The sequence below is a fragment of the Nicotiana tabacum genome, chromosome 24, assembly GCF_000715075.1.
Source record: "Nicotiana tabacum cultivar K326 chromosome 24, ASM71507v2, whole genome shotgun sequence".
Classification (NCBI taxonomy): domain Eukaryota; kingdom Viridiplantae; phylum Streptophyta; class Magnoliopsida; order Solanales; family Solanaceae; genus Nicotiana; species Nicotiana tabacum.
In genome coordinates this window covers 41,958,130-41,983,702 of record NC_134103.1, presented here as the reverse complement: position 1 = coordinate 41,983,702, position 25,573 = coordinate 41,958,130, and the positions used below count along the sequence as shown (strand labels likewise).

The window sequence follows — 25,573 nt, the reverse complement described above, 5'->3', positions numbered from 1 at the left end:
ATCTTGGACATCACAACACCCAAAACTCGTTTGTAGAAAGAGTTGTCCCTTAAATACAGGTGGAAGGCTAAAAATCATGGTAACTTTGAATTACCTTATTTCCATTTTTTGTATATGAAGAACTTGGTTGAACCCTTCTGACTTGTTCATGAAATTAGGTCTACCTGCAGGCTCAATTGATGTTCCCGAGGAAGATGTTTTGGCTGACCCTGCTGATGTGGTGAAGCTGCTTCAGGAGGCACTTACTCGAACATGCATCTCCGGGCCTGCTTCGGGCGCAAACATTTCTTCACGGAGTCCCCGGCCAGAGAACAAGCAACCAAAGGGAAGGCGTTCCTCTGTAGCCGGGGAGAAGAATAAAAGGGCAAAGGTTGATGCCCCCGAGTCATCTCCGGTAGCGATGGTGACTGGTCCTCCTTTCGGGCTGGTCATAGACACTGTGATGATCGATGATGATGAAGAAGCTAGTGATGAGGGATCTTCTTTACATAGAAGGATACGATCCTCATCATTTCAACAGGATGCTCGACCTATTAAGACAATTGCACCAACTGAGGATGACGTCTCAGCACTTTGGGGAGAATATAATTTAGTTGAATATGCTAACTTCCGCTTCTGGGCCCCAATTACTGTAACCGGTACCACGAGGTTGAGTACCGGGTCCGTGCCTTCTTGGTTGGCGAGCATCAAACAACCAGCACTGCATTTGATGCAGCTGCTTCTAACTCTTAAAGTCAATCAGCTTCATCTCCACCTTCACCACCACCAGAAACTGCTACATAATTTCCATCTTCAGCCACTCTTCCAACAGCGGTTGCTACATCATCTCCATCGGCCGCACCTGACCATGAAGAAGGTGTCCCTCCTCCACAGTCCCCAGTTCATGGGAATTTGGGGCAAAATTATGCTGCCCCTTCTGAAGATCCACAAATGAGGAGGAGTGTTACCCTTTCAGTCTCCACCGGGTGTAACTTGCTTTCGAGGCTGGTGGAGCTTGCTAACTATCTGAAGCCTTTGGCTTTAGAAAAAGACTGGGAGAAGATTCAGACACTCTCGGGGGAGTGTTTGTTGAACAATGCTATGCATAACACCGCAGCGGTACGTTCATTTCTTCTTCTGTTATTTCTTCTACTTTTGAGCAAATGTAAAGTTTTACCTCTTCTTGTTTTGTAGGCCAACTTTCTTGCTTATGAGGGCCTTAAAAGGCTGATTCGTGAGAAGGAAGAACTTACTTCTGAACGGGATCAGCTTTTGGCGGAACGGGACCAAACTGTTTTCTGCCTCTCAGAACTGGAAACCAATGCTATCGAGGCCGTTGTTTTGGAGGCTCGTTTGTAGCAAAGCGAGCAAGAAGTGGTAACCCTTAGCCAAGAAATTAGGCCACTGAGGGTTAGATTTGATGGAGCCAAGGCTAAATGGGCAGAAATCCAGAACGTTGTTCTTGCTGCAACCGATCGTGAGGCTGCCTCCGCTGAAAGAGTGATTAACTTTGAGGCAGCCTTAAACTCCAAAAGTGAATAGCTTGCCGCTGTGGTGGCGAAACATGTCCAGCTAGAAGAGAAGTACAGGAAAACTATCGAGCATAATAGGCTCTTTAGTTCAACTGTCCGTGAGCTCGACGTCAGTCTCAAATCTGTTAGGTCCACCTGGGAAAACCTTTCTGCCGAAGTTACTCAACTCAAAGAAGAACTCAAGCGTTGAGCGGCTTCCCTCATTGTTGAAAAAACTTATTCCATGTATAGCATGAGGAGAAAAACCTTGGAAGAGGCCAAGACTGGTATCATTAACATTGATGCCGAAATTGCTAAGGCCCGAGAGCTTGAGTTGGCTGCAAAAAATGGACTCCCGGCGCAGTCTGACGCTCCAGGTTCTCTTGATTCCGGTTCCTAGTTTTCGGAAACTAAAGAAGGATCGGAAGGCGATGATGCTGAAGTCCAAGCTGGGGAAAATGTTGAGCCGTCAGTGTAAGCATCTACTACTCCCGGGGATGCGGATACTTCTCTTCCTTCTAATTCCGGAGACGCTGCAGTTTAGCTTTTTCTTTCTTTTTCTATTTTGTACCTTTATCATTTTGACGCGTCCTTGTAAATAAAAGCAAATTTTTTGCTCAAGTATCATTTGAGTCTTACATTTGTTTGAATGTTCATGCAAGTCTTTAACTTTCGTACTTGCTCAAGTATTTTGCGCATGTTGTTCTGTTCGCGCTTTATTATGTGTAATCTCGGATGCCTTTACTTCCAGGCATTTTGGTTCCGAGTATTATCCCTTTTTCATGAGGATTTCCATGAGTATTTGTGCAAGTTTGCTTTTTGCGTCTTTTTCGTATGCGGCTTCGGGTGTATTTTCCCCCGATGGCATTCTAGATTCCGGGCATTGATTCTTCCGAAACCAACCCTTTAACGTGAGGGTTTTCATGAGTATTTGCGCAAGTTTGCTTTTTGCGTCTTTTTCGTATGCGGCTTCGGGTGCATTTTTCCCCGATGGCATTCTAGATTCCGGGCATTGATTCTTCCGGAACCAACCCTTTAACTGAGGGTTTTTATAAGAGAGGGCCCTCTTATGTTTACGGTGCTCTTGAACATGATGTCTCTTGTTCATTACGACACTAACATTTGAAGTACTTATTTAACTTTCAAATTGCAAAATTAACTCATCGTTCGGACAAGAAACAAGATAAAAACAAAAGGATTTCATTTCATTTAATTCCTTCTATTTTTAAAAGTACTTAAGCATTTTGCTATGCAGAAAAGAAATTGCCATGACTTGTGGCTATCTTGTACAACTTGTTTCTATGGGGCTGGCTGTGCAGTCCCCGGTCCTGATGATGTATTATGTTCCCGGATTTTCATTCCCCAGTTGACGTGGCATTCAGTGTTGTCGTATTCTCATATCATTCCCCCCTATGTTCGAATGCGAATTGGAATACTGGAAGTCTTGTATCTTTTAAGTTCCCACCAATGAATTGCTAGGCAATCCTTCACTCGACAACATATCTTGTTTCCCCTTAGGAACCCATGCTATCGAGCAAAAGAATACCTAACAGTCCTCTAGTTTTTTGTGCTCGTGAACGGTCGGGTAACCTCCGTTCGATAGCAAACTTAACTTCCCGGTGGGAATTTTCTATCGAAACAAAGATTATCTAATCGTCCTCGAGTGGAAACTTGTTCGTTTGACTTGTTATGCAAAGTCTTATCACTTTTGTCTTTGTAGTATGCTTTTCGTCGCTGTCTCGTTAAAAACCTTGCTAGAAAAACCCAATTGGGACAAAAACTGAACGAAGGGAAAAAGAGTGCAGCACATACTTTCCGTTTGACTATTTTTTGTCAGTAGTAATATCTTTTGAGGTGAGCCACATTCCAGTTGTTGGGCAACTTATCTCCGTTCTAGTTCTCCAACTCGTATGATCCTTTCCCAGTGATAGCTGAAACCCGGTAAGGGCCTTCCCATGTTAGGCCTAACTTGCCCGCGTTGAGTTCCCGAGTGTTTTGAGTTACCTTCCTCAAGACCAAGTCTCATACTTTGAAATAACGGATGTTATCTCTTCGATTATAATATCGCTCCATTCTCTGCTTTTAAGCTGCCATTCTGACATACGCCAAGTCCCTGCATTCCTCGAGCAGCTCCAAGTTGATTAGCATTGCCTCGTTGTTCGATTCTTCTTTCGCCTGGAAATACCTTAAGGTTGGTTCCCTTAGTTTCATCGTTATCAAAGCTTCTGTGCCGTATACAAGGGAAAAGGGGGTTTCTCTCGTGCTTTACTTGGTCATTGTTCGGTAGGCCCATAGAACCCCAGGTAATTCACCGGGCCAGTTGCCTTTTGTTGCTTCCAACATTTTCTTTAGATTTTGTATAATCACTTTGTTTGTTGACTCTGCTTGACCATTTGCTCTCAGATGATAAGGTGAATAGGTAATCCTCTTTATCTTCAAATATTCAAGGAACTTTGTAACTTTTGCACCGATAAACTGCGGCCCATTGTCGCATGCAATCTCTTTTGGTATTCCAAACCTGCCAATTATGTTTTCCCACAGGAAGTCGACCACTTCGCGTTCTCCGATCTTCTGATAAGGACCTGCTTCCACCCATTTAGAAAAATAATTAGTCAAAATTAAAAGAAACCTTACCTTTCCGGGAGCCGGTGGTAGTGGTCCGACGATGTCCATCCCCAATTTCATGAACGGCCACGGGGACATAACCGAATGTAGAGGTTCCGCTGGTTGATGTACTAGTGGTACATAGCTTTGGCACTTATTACATTTTCGTACGAAGTCTTTGGCATCTTGTTCCATACGGGGCTAGTAATATCCTGCCCGAACTAATTTCAGCACCAAAGAATCTGCACTTGAGTAGTTGCCACATATCCCTTCGTGGACTTCTCTTATGACATAGTTAGCTTCTGATGCTCCTAAGCACCGGGCCAACAGGCCTCGAAAGGATTTTCTGTACAATTGATCTTTCTTGGAGCTATAACGTGCGGCTTTGGCGCGTAATGCTCTTGATGCTTTGGGGTCTTCAGTTCATCAGTTGTACTACCGTTCCTGATTCTGATCCCTGGACTTCTGTCGATTTGCCCAAATTTGCTAATACATCTTCTTTCGCGTTATCTTCCCTCGAGATATGAGTAATTGACCACTCTCGGAATCGTGCCAATAAAGCCTGAACTTTTACTACGTATTGCTGCATACGTTCTTCTTTGGTGTCAAAAATTCCGTGGACCTAATTCACCACCAACTGCGAATCACATTTGATTTCGATGACTTCGGAGTCAAGTCCCTGGGCCAATTCGAGCCTTGCAATCAAAGTCTCGTACTCTGCTTCATTGTTATTTAAAGGAATCGTTCTGATGGCTTGCTTTAAAGTTTCCCCTGAAGGCGTGATCAAGACTATCTGAGCCCGGACCCTTTTACGTTTGAAGCTTTATCCGTAAATAAGGTCCAAACTCCCGATGTCGATTCTGACACCATTATTGCCTCTCTGGCTGCCAGAGGCAATAGTCCCGGACTGAAATCGACCATGAAGTTAGCCAAGACTTGTGACTTAATTGCAGTCCTCAATTTATATTCTATATTGAATTCGCTCATTTCGACGGCCTATTTGGCCAATCTACCCGAGAGCTCGAGTTTATGGAGGATATTCCTCAGAGGGAAAGTAGTCACCACAGCTATCGGGTGGCATTGGAAGTAGGGCCTTAGCTTCCGGGCGGCGACTACGAGAGCTAAGGCCAGCTTTTCCAGATGTGGGTAGCGCGTTTCTACTCCCGTTAAAATTTTGCTAACGTAATAAATGGGAGATTACGTACCTTCGTCTTCTCGGACTAAAACTGCACTTACCGCAACTTTTGAAACCGCGAGGTAGACTAGCAACGTTTCACCTTCTTTTGGTTTTGAGAGCAACGGGGGGCTTAACAAATATTTCTTCAACTCCTTCAAGGCTTGATGGCACTCCGGTGTCCACTCGAAATTATTTTTCTTTTTGAGTAGTGCGAAGAAGCGATGACATTTTTCCGATGAACGGGAAATGAACCTACTCAAAGCTGCCAATCTTCCTTTGAGTCTTTGGACTTCTTTTACGTTAGACAATTGGTCCGGGGTGTTCTTTATGGCCATGATTTTATCACGATTTACCTCAATTCCCCTCTATGAGACTAGGAATCCTAGGAACTTACCCCGAACTGACCCCGAACTCACACTTCTCGGGGTTAAGCTTCATATTATGCTCCCTCACGATGTCAAATGTTTCTTGCAAATGCTTCAGGTGGTCACTTGCATTCAAAGAATTAATGAGTATATCGTCTATATATACTTCCATAGTCTTTCCTATTTATTTTTCGAACATCTTATTCACGAGCCGTTGATAAGTGGCTCTAGCATTTTTTAACCCGAAGGGCATTACGTTGTAACATTATGTACCGAAATTCGTTATAAACGAAGTTTTTTCCTAGTCTTCTGGGTTCATCTTGATTTGATTGTATCCAGAATAAGCATCGAGGAAACTCATTAACTCGTGCCCATCCGTGGCATCAATCATTTGATCGATAGTTGGCAATGGGAATGAGTCTTTCGGGCATGCTTTATTAAGATCCTTATAATCGATGCACATGCAAAATTTATTACTTTTCTTAGGAACTATTACTACATTGGCTAGCCAGTACGAATATCTTACCTTTCAGATTGAACCAATCTTAAGCAAATGGGTTACCTCTTCTTTGACGAATTTATTCCTTGCTTCAGCAATAGGGCGCTTCTTTTGCCTTACCGGAGGCATATTGGGATCCAAGCTTAACTTGTGAACGGCTATCTCCATCGGGATTCCTGTCATATCTTCGTGCGACCATGCAAAGCAATCGGCATTAATTTTAAGGAATTCAATAAAAGTAGACATGTGCTCTGGGTGCAGTTCTGTTCCCAAATAGAATTTCCTTTCTAGGAATTCTTCGAACAGCGCAACCTGCTCTAGTTCTTCTGCCATAGACTTCGTCGCATCCGTCTCTTCCGGTACTTGAAAATACCTCTGTACCTGGTATTATTCAGACTCTTCTGTCCCCGAGATAACTTTATCTGGTTCGGGGGTAGGTGACGGTTCCGGTAATTGTTATGCCGCTCGTTCCTTTCCTTTGCTACTGGAGACCGAAATTGCATTCATCTCCCTTGCTGCCGGTTGACCACCCCTTATCTGTTTGATCCCCTCGGGTGTCGGAAATTTTAACAATTGGTGATATGTTGAAGGCACAACTTTCATCTCGTGCAACCATGGTCTTCCCAAGATGATGTTATACCCCATATCTCCATCTACCACTTCGAAGATAGTTGTCTTCATTACTCCCTCAGCGTTCGTGAGCCGCAAAATTTCTCCCCGGGTTGTCACGCTTGCAAGGTTGAATCCAGCGAGGAGTTTCGTTGCCGGTATAATGCTTCCGATGAGTTTAGCTTGCTCCAATACTCTCCATTGTATGATATTAGCTGAACTTCATGGATCCACTAAACACATGTTTAATTTTAAAATTTAACACATTTCAAGAAATTACCAGTGCGTCATTGTGTGGTAACAGTAATCCGTATGCATCTTCGTCCGTAAATGTGATATCATCTTCCTGGAGCCTTTTATTATGAGTTATCGATATTTTGTCTTCTTTGCTGCCAAAAAGGTAACCCCGTTAATTTCATTCCCTCCGAAGATCATGTTGATCATTTAGCGTGGGGGTTCTTCTCCTGCTTTCGAGGTTTTCGTGTCGCCCCTGTTTCGACCATAATTGTTTTTAGCTCGGTCACTCAAGAATTCTTTGAGGTGACCATTCTTTAACAGTGTTGCCACTTCTTCCCGGAGGTGTCGGCAGTCCCCAGTCCGGTGGCCGTTAGTGCCATGGTATTCACACCATAAACTGGGATCTCTCTAGCTAGGATCAGATTTCATAGGTCTTGGAAATCATGCCTCTTTGATATTTCACATGGCTGATACCAACTCCACCATACTGACGTTGAAGTTATACTCCGACAACTTTGGGAAAGAAGAATATCGTAACCCCGAGATTTCTCTATCTTGTAGCAATCTGTTATTCTAACCACAATCGATCCTTCTATCAATGGTGAACTTGTCTGCTGTCCGAAAGCTCCTGCCACGACCTTATGTCCGCTCGTAGGGAAAAAACCGGCCCCTTGAAGTCTGTCTATCCGTGTCAATATCATATTTCATTTTTTCTCTATTCTTCTCCCATCCTTTGGTCGACAATGGAAAGCCAACCTGATCGTCTTCGATCTTTATTTTCGACTCGTACCGGTTGTGGACATCCGCCCAAGTTGTCGTTTATCTGGAGTAGACTTTCCTTCAACTTTCGGGAAGCGTCCGAACTTCTCAAATTTAAGCCTTTGGTGAACGCTTCATCCGCCCATTCATCCGGGACTGCCGGTAGTAACATTCTTTCTTTCTCGAACCGGGTAACAAACTCTCGTAATAATTCAAATTCTCCCTGCGCGATCCTGAATATGTCGGCCTTTCGGGCTTGTACATTTCTGGCACCGGCATGAGCTTTGATGAAATAATCTGCGAGCATCTCAAAGGAATCTATGGAATGCTCGGGTAATAATGAATACCACGTTAAAACTCCCCTCGTGAGATTCTCACTAAACTTTTTCAGCAACACAGACTCAATTTCATAAGGAGCCAAATCATTTCCTTTCACCGCTTTTGTATAGGTGGTAATCTGCTCCTGTGGATCTGATGTTCCGTCTTACTTCGGCACTTCCGGGCATTTTGAATCTCTTCGGGATTAATTCCGTGGTTGCGCTTGGTTTATACGGTAATTGAATATACTTCTTCGAGTTTGGGCCTTTTAATACTGGTGGTGCGCCCGAGATTTGATCCATGCGGGCGTTTACTTCCTTCATGAACCGTAAAAGTTCATCCTTGAACGGATCATTCTCGTTGTAGAGGCCGTATCTACTCCCCCAGCCCCATCGGAGCCAACTTCGCCCCTAGGAGTGTTATTATCAACTCTCTGCGTCGTCTGATTCGCGGAAACATCAGGAGGAACTGGATCTCGCCTGTTTGCATTATTTGAGGCACCCGATAGCGTCTGCTTCAGTTCTGTCATAACCTGATCCTGCCGCGTGAGATGGCCTAGAATGATTGTCTGTTGCTCTTGCAGGACCCTTACTGCATCCGCTACTCCTCATCAGCATCTTCAGGAGTTGCCTCCAGAACCTGTCGAGGGTACCGTCTGTCATGTACCGGTGTGGCGTCGTTCCCCTCGTTGCGAGTGTCACTGATTGAATCTTCGAAATGAGGTTGTTCCCCTTGAATTTCAGGGTTGCGCGCGCCGTTAACAGTGTTATCCACCATTTTTGGTGATTGTTTGCTAGGACAGAGTAATCAAAACATATTAGTAAAAAAGACAAGGATCAATTTAATCGCAAGACTGTCTAGGCCCCTCGGTGGGCGCCAAACTGTTTACCCGTAATATAATACATTTAAATTTGTTCGTGGTTTCTAGACAAGTGAATTAATTTGATCCAAAAGATAATGAAATAATTGATGAAATATAAAATACTTAGCCTTAAAATATAGATGGAATGACAGAGCTGATGAGTCTGGGAACAGGGCTTCCGGGCACAACAATGATGAGATCAAAAGCGAGAGAATAAAATTATATTAAAATACTGTATAGAATATAGTGTAAGTTAGTCAGAAAATTCGTCCCCTTACAATGATAACATAGCTCACTATTTATAGCTACGTCTAGGAAAAGAGGTTATAGGATCATGCCCTTCTTTAATGTTAATTATGAGGTACATTGATGAAGATGTAACGTTAGACATAAATGCCAAATTCCTTGTAACGGACCATCATCATTAATGCTGCAAAATATTCTGTATTAAATGTTACCGGGCGCAAAGTATTTAATACTCCTTTTATGATCGTTATTCCTTTCGGTGACAAGCGGAATAGCTATGTTCGGTGGCTATCCCAATCTTGTGTTCCACGTGTCCTTCCTTTAAGCGACCATGTGTCATGTCGTATTTTCCCCTATATAATATCCACTTCCACTCGAGAATAATCATTCACTAAGCTAACCCACCGGGCCTCTGATTCTCGTAGCTGATACTCTTATAATACAAGTAGAGAAACAAAGTCTATAACATCTCTCTTCATATCCCTACACTAGAACAACTCCTATAGGGTACTGATACATCTTGGAAGAACCTGGATGTATTGAATATCTCTAGCTAGGAGCCTCATCAAGCAATATTTTCCTCAAATCATCAACATCAGAATATATAACTAGCCATTATGCCGTAGTATACCATCACCACTAATCATTCTAAACTCGCTCTAAACCCACTGTCTAAGTCCAAGTAAATAAGGATTTCGCGTACCGTCTTACTTTAGTTTGCTCTTCTAAGGAAGACAATACCTCCAACTAAGGAAGACTATTCAACAAAAACATGCAAGTGCATTGCTAGACATTGTTCATTAATTCTAACATGTTGGTGTTAGCGGTTGTGCCCTAGGCCATATTATGGACCTTATTTAATTGTGAAATTTTCATTAATAAAAGTATTTTATTTATCCTTCTTATTATTATAGCGTTGTTGGTTACATTATAATAATAATATTCCTGATCATTCATTGATAATGTGATTATTATGGGTGTATATTGGTCGGGTTGATTCGGATTTTTTAATTACCAAATCACTAATTGTATCGGATTATTAAATTTAAATACCAACCAAATCAATAAAAGTCGGGTTTTTTTAATCTCGATTTTTCTCGATTTTTCAGGTTTTCTGGTTTTTTCGGGATTTTTTCATAAAGTCTTCATAGCACAAAACGTAAAATTAGCGCTCCAAATATTTCTTTAATCCTAGTAAGACAGAACTTTATAAGGTATTTTTTAATAAAATAACATAAATATAAGATGAGTCATGGCATTATACTAAAATATTCAACAATAAAGATAATAAAATCTCATAAAATAAATATTATTAATAAACCATAATGAAAACAAATATAATTTAAAATTATGACTAATAAGTACTATTATTTACATGACTAACCACTAAAAGAAAAATAAGTTATACATTTTATCTAAACCATGGAAAAACTAAAAAATAGATATCCAACACTATTTTCATTCATAGTACAATTGAATTGAATGTCTTTTATTAGCATTAGTATTGATTTGATTTTGGTTTAGGATTTATTTGAGTTACTAACATTTATGGACTATAAAACTTATTGGAGCATCCAAAAATTATAAGTCCAAGCTTGAAATAATACGTTAAAAGATAAAATTATGAAAAAGCTTAAGAAATATTTATAAACTACACTACCATAAATATTTTTATGTATTAAATATATTTAAAACTTCTATACATATAATGTCGGGTTGGTTTGGTTTCGGTTTGATTTTTTTTAGTTAAAACCAAACCAAATATGGTCGGGTTTGTTTTTCCAATAACACCAAACCATAGTCGAGTTTTTTTTCTCGGTTTGACTAGGATTATCGGGTTGATGCGATTTGTCGGTTTCATTTGTACACCCCTAATGATTATAATGAATTAAGACTATCATAAGTTTGATAGATAATTATGAGATAATTATGTATATTGTATAAATCAAGCTTATGGGTATTTGTTGGAGAAAAAGATACTGGATAGATTCGCCATGAGATCACTACATGGGTTAGTATTATAAGTGAATCTCATAATAGTTATGTCACTGAATGCTCACACCTGATATTGCCACAGTTTCCTACATAAGGAACAATATGTTTTGACATAACCAAACGTTGTCTTTAACCGGATAATTATAAAGATTGTGATTGAATATAATGAGACTTATGCAGAGGAGAGTGAGTAATCAAGATGGGATTTGTCCCTCTTTTATGAGAGAGATATCTACTGGATCGATAAATTAAAATTAAAAATTCTGTTTTGACATTATTAGATAATATAATTCGTATTTACCTTATATGATGAGATAATTCGAATTTAAGAAGAGTGGTACAACTAAAACACTAGGTTTAATATTTTCTCTCTCTCTGTATATATATACCAGTATTTTAAAAGGCGTGGGGCGTAAGGCGGGCATTTTACATATGCCTCACCGAAGCGTAAGCCCCATAGGTATTTAATTTTTATTATTTTATAAAATAATATAATGATAGTAAATATTTATAAACATGTAAAATTGCATAAAAATTGAAGAAAACTATAAATATGTGATATATATATATATATATATATATATATATATATATATATATATATATATATATATATATATATATATATATATATATATGGTTCTTCTTAAGTATAACTAATGCATACAAATCACGTATAACGTCTTTAATTTTTAAATAATTAAAAACTTACAATTTCTTTAAAAAAAAATGATCAAACTCCACACTTTACCTTCCTAAAAGTAAATAATTAATAAAATCTTATTAGTACGATAATTAAAATATTACTCTTTCATGAATAAATACAAATTAGTTTAAGATATCAAATTAATAAAAGTGTATAACAAGGAGGGACAAATGAACTAAGACACGACCAATAACAAGTGAAGATATAAATTCGCAATACTATGTCTCATTATTAGAGTTATGCTCAATCTTCATATTTCTATTGATGAATAGAACTTTTATCATTAATTTGTTAAAGAATTTTGAAGGTCAACGATATTAATTAGGAAATTCGACACGTGATTTGCGTTAGAACTGTTAGGCGAGCCCCGAGCGTTGGGCGTTAGGCGTGTTTAGAGCGCACGGTTGGGCGCTTGGGGTGTAAGCCTCACAGAACTAAGCCCCATACATGAGTCCCGGGGCGTTTTGCAAGTGCCCCGCCCAGGGGCGATCCCTGGGCGAGTTGCAGAAATGCCTTTTAAAACACTGATATATACTCCCTCCGTTTTAATTTATGTGAACCTATTTCCTTTTTAGTATGTGCTAAAAAGAATGACCTCTTTCCATATTTGGAAAGAATTTACCTTTATGCAATGATTTATAACCACATAAAATAAATGTACCTCATTTTATACCACAAGTTCAAAATTTTTTTATCTTCTTAAACTTCGTGCTCAGTCAAATGGGTTCACATAAATTTGAAATGGAGGGAGTATATATTGAGCTATAGAATTTCAGTCGGTACAAGACACAACCCAAAAGGAACTCCTAAATTGTGGGCAGACATTTTAGAGAAAACGGTCCCCACGAGAAATCGTAGCAGCAGGTGTTGAGAACTGCAAAGAGGCTAGCACACCCAGCTGTCACTCGTTCGTGTGTGGATATACTGATAGAGGGTGGTCGTTCGTAATCGTAGAACAGCACCTACAGTCTAGACTCAACAACTCACGGTTTCAAGCAAGAAAGGTATATCACCATGACTAGCATTATCGAATTGATTGAAACATATGGATCTTGTGTCGGGTTAGCGCAATAAAATTTTAAATTCTGTTGTACCAATCTGATTATATGATTGCATTAAACCCAAAAGTTGGGCTAGCCGAAGTGTTTACCTCAAAAACTATCATCACACATATTCTTCAATACGAACCAAGCTACTCATAGACTTCCAGTTTAATGTGGCTCGTGACATATTCGCTATTCTAAAATTATACAGGATAGTTATATTGTAATACTTCAGCAACTCAAGTTACGGATGTTCAGACTCACGTCTTTCTACTTAAATATGGATTATAAGCTCTTGTTGTCAAGTGTCGATCTCACACGTCTCACCCCACAAATAAGTGATGCTGCATTTTAAGTGAAAACACTATTGCTACATGCTCCCAATTATGAGTCAGGTATTTCTTCTCATTATTATTCATATTCTGTAGAAACATAAGTACTCGTAAGCGCAGAGTCAACATTGAAGTTGTGGTCAAAGTGGCCTTGAGCTTTTAAAAAAATTTCTAATAAGCATTAGATAAACGGAACAAAATACATTTATGAGTCAATCGAGCCAAAGGAGCAGAATAGCTTAAAATCCCTCCACAAATTGTATATAATACTCGACTAAATCAAGGGAACAACAAATCTTTTTAGGCCTTGACTATTGTTGAACTGCCTCAATCTTTCTTGAATAAATCAACCACTCCATACCTACAATAACATAAAATAAGACTCTGTAATACAATTAGGCCAATCATCATATCATTACTTTGTACCAAGACCTCACAGTTCTTGTGAACCCGATCAACCACTATAGACTCTCATACTGGAGTAACAATGAGAAGTGGATCATCTTATACTAAAGGCCCATGTTCTCTCTCCACTATGGTATCTCTAATCAGTAAGCAACTAGACTGGATGAGGTGTAAAGTTATGGCTCGACTGAAATTGTCCCTCTTTCTTTTGTTTGCCTATAGAGGTGCCCTCTTAAGAGTTATGACTGAACAACTGATTGGTAGGATTACTTGTCCCTCGACTGAATGTGCCATTGCCCACTTTCGAGGAAATTTTGAACTAAAGTACCTTAACTCTTAACATCAACTAGCTGGGTCTACTAAGCTTATTATGTAGGCCTGAGCATCACATCTAAGTCATGTCTTATTCTTTAGGCCTAGCCATAGGGTGTTCTGCACCTCTAGAGCGGCTTCAGTAGCAGCCAGGGCATGAATAGAAAGAACGTATCCTCACCATAGTGTAAAAAGAAAATGAAGAAATATCTTAATTCCCGCTCCAAGCTCTAATCCATGAGATAATAGTGAAATAACGACAATTTCCTACATGTCTCTTTAGCCTCTAACTTGTAAGTATGGTCGATAACACACGCATAAACAATACTTTTACGAAAATACTGCTCCATATCTCGTTGTACTTAAACTTTAGCTCTGATACTAAATTTGTCACGATCCAAATTCAGAAGGACATGATATACACTTAGAGAGCATCCACCCCGACTATCCGAACCAACATTCATCTTTGATAAGCATTACTCAATGTATAACTAAATTTAAGTTTTTCATAGCGGTAGAACTAGTAGTAAAATATTAATGTATAGTAAGATACTATAAAATATCCAACATAGTTTGAGTACGAGAAATTAGGACATAGTGCAAAATCATAAACTAAGTAAAAAAATAGTATTTGCGTCCACGACAGAGTGAAAAACTCACCTTTGCAGGAGGAGAGAAGAAATATTTTTTTATGAATCAAAAATAATGTCATTAATATAATATGCACAAAGTAGTAAATAGTCAAAATGACCTAGTAAGAATCATCAACATATGCCCAACTACCCCCAGGACTCTTCTAAAATAATGAAATGTATATGCACAATGTAAATAAATCATGCCACAACATCAATTCATATGTAGCCGTGAGTAATCTACGTTTGTGATCTCGTATATTTCGCTTCTCCAATATCTTACTGAGTTTCCCCCTTATCTTTTTGCAAAAAGCCGCTCCATGGTGGTAAAGTTTCATCTTGTTTGTTGGCCGAAATTACAAAAGTAACATTGAACCCTCTAATATGTTCGAAGATCTCGAAATAATCGTCCAACTAGGAGAAGAATTCGCAAAATTCCATTTCCATCGACAATTGAATTTTCTTTTCCGAAATGGGAATGCACAATTTAAATGAATCATGCCACAATTCACGCATCCGGTGTGCATGCATTTATCACATATCAAACTATTATTTATGCATCCAAAGTGCCCATATGCAATGCATATGTCAATGTATCATTATCAGCTTCAAGTAAGGATGATAATCCTTCCATCAACATATCTTATACTCCCTCTGTCTCAATTTATGTGAACCCATTTGACTGGGCACAGAGTTTAAGAAAAGAGAGAAAACTTTTGAATTTGTGGTGTAAAATGAGGCACATATATTTTGTGTGGCTATAAATCATTGTATAAAAGTAAATTGTTTTCAAATAGGGAAAGATGTCATTCTTTTTGGCACAAACTAAAAAGGAAATAGGTTCACATAAATTGAAACGGAGGGAGTATAATTATCTTAGCCAGAGCACACACTCGCTCCCATATATACAAGGAAGTTAAAACATGTTTCTAATATATTTAGCATGTTATTTTTAGGAAATGAGCAATCAAGATTTAAGCTCTCCATTTACCTTAACTCCAAGCTAAGCACTCAGCTCCTCGACTCACTACCTTACTCTACTTCGTCAAATGCCTACAATCTACATGAATTGTCATCTAACAAGGTCAAATACATCCATAGGATTAAGTCTATAGATTGGATCTCGGTCAAAGTCAACCTTTCATCAACGTGGTCAAATCAAAGGACTTATACACTTTCAAATTACTCATTGTAAGTTTAAAAAAAAATCAAATCGAAGTTCGCTAGTAGATAAAATCTACTACCGAAGCAGAATATAGGGCAGTGATCGGGGCAATTAAAGAAGCCTTATGGTTGAAAGGTCTATTTGCGGAACTCAGTTCATACCAAGGTGGTCTTACCATTTTCTATGATAGTCAAAGTGCCATTCACTTGACTAAAGATCAGATGTATCATGAGAGGACAAAGCACATTGATATAAAGTATCATTTCATCCGAGAAATCATTGTTGAAGAAAAAGTCTCTGTTCAGAAGATCAACACTAGAGACAATCCTGCTGACATGTTCACAAAACCTCTTCCAGTGTCCAAGTTCAAGCTTTTCCTGAACTTGATTGGCATTTATGAAGAATGATTTTGCCCATTGAGGTTTTTGCGGAGAAGGTGGAGCAAATTTACTATATATAAGCCGAAATTAGGCCAATGTGGAGATTTGTAATATGGTCATTAATTTGTCTTCTTCTCAAGTGGAGGCCAAATTTTTATGACATTTGCTATGACATAATATCCACTATAATAAAATTTATGGATCATGACATTTGCCATGATATAATATCCACTATTAGGCCAAGGATTTTTTGCTATAAATAGAGGAGCTTCTCCTCATTTGTAAACACACCAATTCAAGAGTTTTTCACTCTTGTCTTTCTTTCTCCTCCTTTATTTCATTATAGAGTATTTTGTAAGAGAGTGAGTGTTGGAAAACACTTGTGTGAACCCTTTCTTTGGAGTGATCTTGTGAGGTTATTCTCTTGGGGTATTTGGGACTAATTAGAGTATTTATTCTAATTTTATACTCTCTTTTGTATTCTTGTTGGTATAATGAAATTGCTCCTCTCCGCTTGTGGACGTAGGTCACCTTGACCGAACCACGTTAAATTTGTGTCTTCTTTATCTTCTTTAATTGCTGTTATTATCAATTTGCGTTGTCTTTGTTATTGTCATTATAACATTGTTTGACTAAATTCTGCACTACCCCGGTTTACCGATCCTAACAAATTGGTATCAGAGCCAGATCTTACCGGGTTAGTTTAAATAGCCGAAATGACTCTAACAAAGTCTTATGTTGAGAAATTTGACCGAAGTACAAACTTCGAAATTTGACAATTAAAGATGGAAGCTATCCTAATGCAGGATGGTTTAGATTTGGCACTGCAAGAAAAAGAGAAGATGTCGGATAATTTGACGGATGAGAAGTTTGCCGTCATAGACAAAAAGGCAAAAACATGTATTATTTTAAATCTTTCAAATGAGGTTTTGCGTGAAGTTGCAGCAGAAAGCTCAGCCAAAGGCATATGGGAAAAGCTTAAAACCATATATATGAAAAGAACAGTAGAAAACAGGCTTTACCTAAAGCAAACACTCTATACTTTTCGTATGGTTGAAGGTACCTCTATACTTACACATCTTGATACTTTTGATTCTCTTCTTATGGATTTAAGTAACATAGATGCTGAAATTAAAGACAAGGAACAAGTTGTGTTTTTGCTTGTTTCCTTACCCCAGTTGTTTAAACATATAAGAGATAATATGCTTTATGGAAAGGATAATATCTCTTATAAATATATCAAATCTAATTGCTCGACATCGTACTGTGAGAATGACACCTCAGCAAAATAGTGTGACAGAAAGGATGAATAAAACTCTTTTGGAAATGGCTCGTTGCATGATTTCAATTGCTGGGTTGACAAACGCCTTTTGGGTAGAAGCTATCTCTATAACTTGTTATATTGTCAACCGAGCTCCTTCTGCACCTTTAAACTTTAAGACTCCAGAGGAAATGTGGTCAGGTACTCCTGTTAATTATTCTGATTTAAAGATATTTGGTTTCCCTGCATACATGCATGTAAATGATGGAAAATTAAAGCCAAGGGCTAAAAAGGGCATTTTTCTTGGGTAGGCATCTGGGGTGAAAGGATACCGACTATGGTATCCTGATCCCACGGCACCAAAATTTATAATTAGCAGAGATGTAACATTTGATGAATCCTCTATGTTACATTCTAGAAAAGAGTCTTCTAGTTCTTGTAATACAGATAAAGGAAAGAATATACAGAACCAGGTGGAGATTGAGATTGACATTCCTTCTGAGCCAAGCTCATCAACTTTGGAGAAAAATACAGCTGAAACTCCTGAAGTTGAGCCAGAAGCTGAAATTCCTGAAGTTGAGACTCCTAAAGTTGAACCAGAAGAAGAGGAGTATTTTATAGCCAAACATAGACCAAGAAGATAAGGTAAACAACCATTAAGGTTTGGATATTATGTTGCATTTGCTTTTTCAGTTGCACAGGAAACTGAAGAAATTGGAGAACCATCAAAATATTCAGAAGCAGTTTCTGGTGCCGACTCAGCCAAGTGACTGATTGCAATGAATGAAGAAATTGAGTCTCTCCACAAGAATGGTACTTGATCTCTTGTGAAATCTCCATCGGGAAAAAGAATTGTTGGTTGCAAACGGGTCTTCAAGAAAAAGGATAGCATTCCAGGGGTTGAAGATGCGAGGTATAAGACACGATTAGTTGCAAAGGGCTATAGTCAGGTACAAGGAGTTGATTTTAATAAAAGTTTCTCACCTGTTGTTAAACATAGCTCTATTCGTGTCTTTCTTGCCTTTATTGCCATGTATGACTTGGAATTAGATCAACTTGATGTTAAGACAACTTTATTACGTGGCGAACTTGAGGAACAAATATACATGCATCTACCCGAAGGATTTGAAATTGAAGGAAAAGAAGATCATGTTTTCTTGTTGAAATTTTTTTTGTATGGATTAAAGCAGTCTCCAAGACAATGGTATAAAATGTTTGATTCATTTATGTTGGGTCATGGTTATTCGAGGAACATGTATGATAGTTGTGTTTTCTTACGGAAGTTAAATGATGGTTCATTTGTGTACCTATTATTATATATTGATGACATGCTCATTGCTACTAAGGATTTAATAGAAATTTACAATTTGAAAGGTCAGCTGAAAAGTGAATTTGAGATGAAGATTTGGGAGCAGCTAAGAAAATTCTTGGCATGGAGATCAAAAGAAATCGAAAAGCCAACAGGCTATTTCTGACCCAGAAGAAGTACTTGGAGAAAGTCTTGGAGAGGTTTGGCATGAAAGATGCTAAACCAGTTAGTACCCCTTTTGCTGCTCATTTTAAGTTATCAGTTGCTCAATCCCTACAGTCAGAAGAAGAAGAGAGGTACATGGCACAAGTTCCTTATTTCAGTGCAGTCGGCAGTATTATGTAAGCAATAGTTTATACATGTCCAGACATTTCACAAGCAGTGAGCGTGGTGAGCCGGTATATAGCTTGCCTTGGTAAAGCACATTGACAGGTTGTGAAATGGATTCTCAGATACTTGCGAGTTACTTCAAACACACGTTTGGATTTTGGGAGAAATACTAACACCTTGGTTGGTTTTGTAGACTCAGATTATGCAGGTGATCTTGAAAAAAGAAGATCACTAACAGGCTATGTATTTTGCATTGGTGGTTGCGCTATTAGTTGGAAAACCACATTACAACATGTAGTAGCTTTATCTACTACCGAAGCAGAATATATGGCAGTGACCGAGGTAATCAAAGAAGCCTTATGGTTGAAAGGTCTATTTGCGGAACTCAGTTCACACCAATGTGGTCTTATCATTTTCTGTGATAGTTAAAGTGCCATTACTTGACTAAAGATCAGATGTATCATGAGAGGATGAAGCACATTAATATAAAGTATCATTTTATCTGAGAAACCATTGCTGAAGAAAAAGTCTCTGTTCAGAAGATCAACACTAGAGACAATCCTGCTGACATGTTCACAATACCTCTTCCAGTGTCCAAGTTCAAGCTTTGCCTGAACTTGATTATCATTTATGAAGAATGATTTTGCCCATTGGAATTTTTGCGGAGAAGGTGGAGCAAATTTACTATATATAAGCCGAAATTAGGCCAATGTGGAGATTTGTAATATGGTCATTAATTTGGCTTCTTCTCAAGTGGAGGCCAAATTTTTATGACATTTAATATCCACTATAATAAAATTTGTGGATCATGACATTTGCCATGACATAATATCCACTATAATAAAATTTGTGGATCATGACATTTGCCATGACATAATATCCACTATTAGGCCAAGGATTTCTTGCTATAAATAGAGGAGCTTCTCCTCATTTGTAAACACACCAATTCAAGAGTTTTTCACTCTTGTCTTTCTTTCTCCTCCTTTATTTCATTATAGAGTATTTTGTAAGAGAGTGAGTGTTGGGAAACACTTGTGTGAACCCTTTCTTTGGAGTGATCTTGTGAGGTTATTCTCTTGGGGTATTTGGGATTAATTAGAGTATTTACTCTAATTTTGTACTCTCTTTTGTATTCTTGTTGGTATAGTAAAATTGCTGCTCTCCGCTTGTGGACGTAGGTCACCTTGACCGAACCACGTTAAATTTGTGTCTTCTTTATCTTCTTTAATTGCTGTTATTATCAACTTGCATTGTCTTTGTTATTGTCATTATAACATTGTTTGACTAAATTTCGCACTACCCGATTTACCGATCCTAACAGAATCAAATTATCAATTTACCAATTTGGGATTTTAGGACTAAACCCATAAATTTCTGAGTTTAAATCCCATTAATCTCAAGGCAATACATACATAAATTCATGTACGTTCTTGAATCTATGAATGCAATCAATCCAATTAAAATATCACCTCATCGAATTGCTAATAACATAATTTAAACTTAACCCAAATTAATCATCATATCTCGATCCAAAGAATAATGTTTATAGTTATACTAATTAACTAGAAAGAAAAACAGATTAAGGACCCGTTTGGCCATAAGTTTTGCCAAAATAAATTTGGGATTTATTTGACAAACACATATTTGGCCATAAATTTTGCCCACATTTTGGCAAGATCTCAAATCCCAAATCCCAAATTTTAAAATCACCTCAATTGCTGATTTTGGGCCAAAACATGACCATTATATTTTTTAAATTTTTTAAATATTACCCAAAACTTTTATAGTTTGTAAAAGAGCCCACATTTAAATAATCACCTCAATTTCTGCTCTTGTTCCTTCTTGTTCTTGCTTCTTTCTTTGTATCTGCTCTCGAAAGAAATTGAGATTGATATCTACTCTGAGGAAGCTGTGACTACCCACTTGCAATTTGTCTTGCAAAAACATGGTTTAGCTGACGAAAAATTTTCACCAGCAGTGCCTTTCTTGCTTAACCCCAGCTTTCGCAAGATATTCGTTCATATGACCGAAAAAAATCAAGTCGAATGGTTTAACGACTTAAAGAAAAATTGAGCTAACTGTTATTTTCATTTTGTTATGTTGTACTCTAATGCATGAAACGCTGATGCTAATTATTTTAGTTGTACGTTGTGGTGTAGGCATGATTGTAATATGAGTAATGACTTCCTATGTGTAATATGAGTAATGACTTCCTATGTGTAATCTGAGTAATGAAGGTTATGTATATACATGATAGCAAGTTTGTTTGTTTGGTACTATTGGGTATTTGTGATAGTTTTTGGAACTTGTGGGTATAAGTCATGTTTCATGTTTTTTCAAATAAAAAGTGAAATATGTTTTGAAAAATCATGTCCAAACACATTTTCATCTTCAAATCAAACTTCACTCAAATCAGAATTTTCAAAACAAATTTGGGAATTTATGGCCAAACGCTAGCTAAGACTTTTAATCCCTGTAGCCCAAACTTTTCCTCTTCTTCTCCTTCTCCTCTATTTGTATTCTGTTTTCTCACGGTCTAAAGCTTTTAAAAAAGTTATGTGATGCGCTGCCGACGGATATCTTCTTTTAAAACTTTTTGGCAACATTTTCAACTCTTTAAAACCTACATTTGCAGTTTCGAGTTGTTGGCTTTGCGCACCTATACCCTTCTAATTATAATTTTTTTTTCCAATTTCCTTATTCTTTTCAAATGTCATAAATGCCATTTTCTTTTTATATTTGGTATTACGTCATGGCGACTCAACCCCACGACTCTTAGAATCCTTGCTTTAGGCCATAGAGGATTTGTGGCCTCAAAAGCTACTTAGATTGTATTATGTAATGTTTATTTAAATAATCACTTACTTATCATTGAAGACAGGTAAATTATCTTTTCAAACATTTGCTGTCATCTTGTCACAGTTCATTAATCACACATAGTTTCAATAGACTTCAAATGATAAAATATATGTGAGTAAATTATAGATGATGTTAATAAATGAGTTTAGATTACGTTCTTATTAATGTTTGACTTTATGTCGACTATTCGGTTAAGCCGCTGTTATTTATTGGTTAAGGTTTCCACTTTCATCTGCAAAGTGGATAATGGTTTAATTAGCTTTCAGTTCATATTTTTCTATAGAATTAAAAGTTGTGGAATTGCAGCACGAACATACTGGGATGGGCAGTAATGGCAGCTATTGGATGCAATGCAGCTGTAAGGTTTGTCACAATTCAAAATGACTACTTAAGCAATAAGAAAAGGGTAGTTATACATCTTACATGAGATCAGAAAATGTGCAAAAATTTTCAGTGTGAGAGTCTCAAATGAACTTGGGGCAGCTCATCCAAGAACAGCCAGATTTTCAGTGGTGGTGGTTGTAATATCTTCGTTCTCGGTTGGCCTTCTCCTCTCGATCTTTTTACTTGTCTTTCGAGAGCAATACCCCTCCTTATTCACAGAGACTGAATCAGTCAAGCGTCTTGTTTTTGAGCTAACACCATTACTAGCATTTTGCATGGTGGTTAACAATATTCAACCAGCTCTATCTGGTGTGGCAATTGGAGCAGGATGGCAAGCTTTGGTTGCTTATGTCAATGTTGCTTGTTACTATTTGTTTGGTATTCCATTGGGTTTATTATTAGGGTATAAGCTCAACATGGGTGTCCAAGTAAGTGCACTATGTCATTTTATGAAGTTACTTTGTCTTTCTTGCTTTTGAGTAGTCCTTTCATTTAACATATTATCTTCATTTTTGTTCATGATGTCAGGGTATCTGGTATGGAATGATTACTGGAACTGTGATTCAAACATTCACGTTGTTTTGGATAGTTTACAAAACCAATTGGAACAAAGAGGTAATTTGAAAAATACTAACCCATTTGGTGTTTAACTTTTGCACTGAAATCACCTAAGAGACAATTACATATAACTGTCCATAGTAACTGGGATTATCAACATGAAAATACATGGGTAACCTGCTAGAAAATGTTAAAAATGCACCGGACCAAATATGCATAAGTTAAACCTATCCTTCCTCATAATTTGATTGTCTTAGTTCTTTAATTTGTTTACCAAAATCTAGAAAAAGATTGTCTCGGTTTGATCCACAAAATGCTTCTCGTTACGAAATCATTTTTCAATCTTTTGTTGTCTAAAAATTAAATATATTTTTCATATTACGGAGAAAACAAACCTATGTTCATTGTTGATTTTCATTTACATCTCAATTACGTCATATATACAAACTTTAATTTCAGCCATTGCTATTTCTAGTCACCAATCTTCATCCACTCGTTCACCACCCAACAATCACCCATTATTATTCCACAATAACTTTATTTTCAACGATATTTAGAGCATGGTGTTCATAAAATTAATTTTAGGTGTCCGACAAAATAGTATTATCTAATGGGTTAAATACCGTACATTGCCATCCACTATTTATTTTTTAAGCTCATTTAGTATATCGTCGAAGAAATTAAATTATATCCACATAGTGTAAATGATGGTAAACTAGTTTTATATATGTTTGATGTATTGGTAGGGAGCGCTACCCCCGAATGGAGTCCTACCCAGCGTGAATCCGAATATAGTCGGGCTCCAATACGAATACCGAACACCGGGTGGGAAACAAAAATAAATTGCTATTCGTAATTGACTTTCAATTGTCATGGTAGTATAGAAATATTTTACGCAATAAGTGTATACTAGTTAGACCTTATTATAAAACTCTCTTGATCTTAGTTCCAAGATGAATATTGGACTTCACTATCTATCTAAAGTTTTGTAACACAATGAGTTCTGTGCTTTAAAAATTGCAGGCTTCTATTGCAGCAGAGAGGATAAAAATGTGGGGAGGGGAATCAGCTAGTAAAGCAAATGATGCAGAGATGTAATCAAAAGTTGGTTTTAAAAATGTGGTTTTTTCCGACGAAAGTTGGTCGGTATTTTAATTATGTAATCAAAAGATTCACCATCTGGGAATCAAAACGAGGTCTGTACTGTGGCAGGATACTATTCTACCACTAAACCATTGGTGCATTTTGTTTTAAAACTGTCTTTTATTTGATTTATACTCTTTAATTGTATTTTCGCACGAAAATAACCTATCAAAGTTGGTCGATTTTATTAAATAGTAAAATTACCGACCAAAGTTTGTCGATTTTTTTAAATGATCAGCCGAATTAACCGACCAATTTTGGTCGGTTTTTTTAATATTAATTTTTATTTATTTTAATTGAAAACAGAGGTAACATGATCGGCTCCTCACAATACATTCCTTGTAGGGCGAACACATCAAAATGAATGCATCATTATTGTATAAAGGGCTTTAAGATGCCCAAATGAATGTTAGACATATCTATTTATATCTATATCTATATATAATATAATTGTGAGCAATAGAAAACCGATTTGGCACATCTCTTTGACTAGATTGACATTTATCTTTTTCCTCTTTTTTTATTTGTTGCTATTTTTCCTCGTTTTCTCTTTTTGTTGCTATTTACGAAATCAATGCTTACAAAGTTCAACCCAATTCTAAAAGGTACAACCGTTTCAATGTTTAAAGACGTTACGAAGCTTTAAATAGGCAGCCAATGAAAGGTCACTCTGTAATGACCTTGGATGAATTTAAATATACAAATAAGCAAACCAGAAAAGAAAAAGTCCCCAAAGCCAATCGTATCATACACATTACCCACCATAAGGATTTGATCGATGAAGTTCCAAATTTCAGAAGCGTTGTAAGGTATGTATCTTCCCCCGGCTTTGTTACCGAGTCAACTTGTGCGGGGGAAAGAATTAACAAAATTAAGTTTTTTTTTGGCTATTAAGGAGAAAAATATTCTGATAGTGAGTTGCGATGCCATCGGTAAGATTGTTCTTCTTACGTATTGTTTAACATAAAATTGGCATCGACTGATTCAAATTTATGTTTCCTTTATCTTCTTCCTCAATATTTTTTTTTTTTTTGGTTTGTTTTAAACCTCTATTTAATTTAGTAATATAATTTCGAAAACCCCATAAACTGATCTTGGGATGTTCACAAAGAGATCAAGACATCTAATTATGTCTTTCTCAAAGCTGATCGTATTTTCACAAGAGTGCAGTGCTTCTTGACAATCAAATACTTCACGAGGATCCACACAAATCCTTTACTGGATGGAGAATAATTCAAATATAAGAATTAATAGAAAAACATATTGTATTCACACTGTTTATGAATAAACTTATTTTTCTTAAATATATATATTATACCTTACCATAGGCGTTACTCCTAAAGAAGATAAACAATTCATAAGGGAAGCTCAAATGTTCTCTTCCTCTAAAACACCAACGGTTTGTTTCTGTTTTCCTGTATATTTATATACATACAAAATTGATCTATAATAAAGTGATGTCAAACATCATTTTGGCTAGCATTGACATTTATCTTTATTTTGTTTTTTTTTTCTCTTTTTTGTGTGACATATTTTCTATTTTTAATAGGAGAAACTTTTGAAAATATTTAAAAATCAAACTTAAATACGCAT

The 25,573-nt window shown here is 37.3% G+C and overlaps 1 protein-coding gene across 1 annotated transcript in view; it reads left to right on the top strand.

Moving 5' to 3' along the window:
• LOC107780348 (protein DETOXIFICATION 31-like) overlaps positions 1-24,192 on the top strand; it is a 31,359-nt gene extending 7,167 nt beyond the window's left edge. The window contains exons 5-8 of the mRNA XM_016600872.2: positions 22,202-22,258; positions 22,350-22,707; positions 22,808-22,894; positions 23,861-24,192. Of these exons, the coding sequence (XP_016456358.2) occupies positions 22,202-22,258; positions 22,350-22,707; positions 22,808-22,894; positions 23,861-23,935 (577 nt within the window). The 3' untranslated portion in view covers positions 23,936-24,192. The remainder of the gene's footprint in view (positions 1-22,201; positions 22,259-22,349; positions 22,708-22,807; positions 22,895-23,860) is intronic.
• Positions 24,193-25,573: the final 1,381 nt, after the last annotated feature.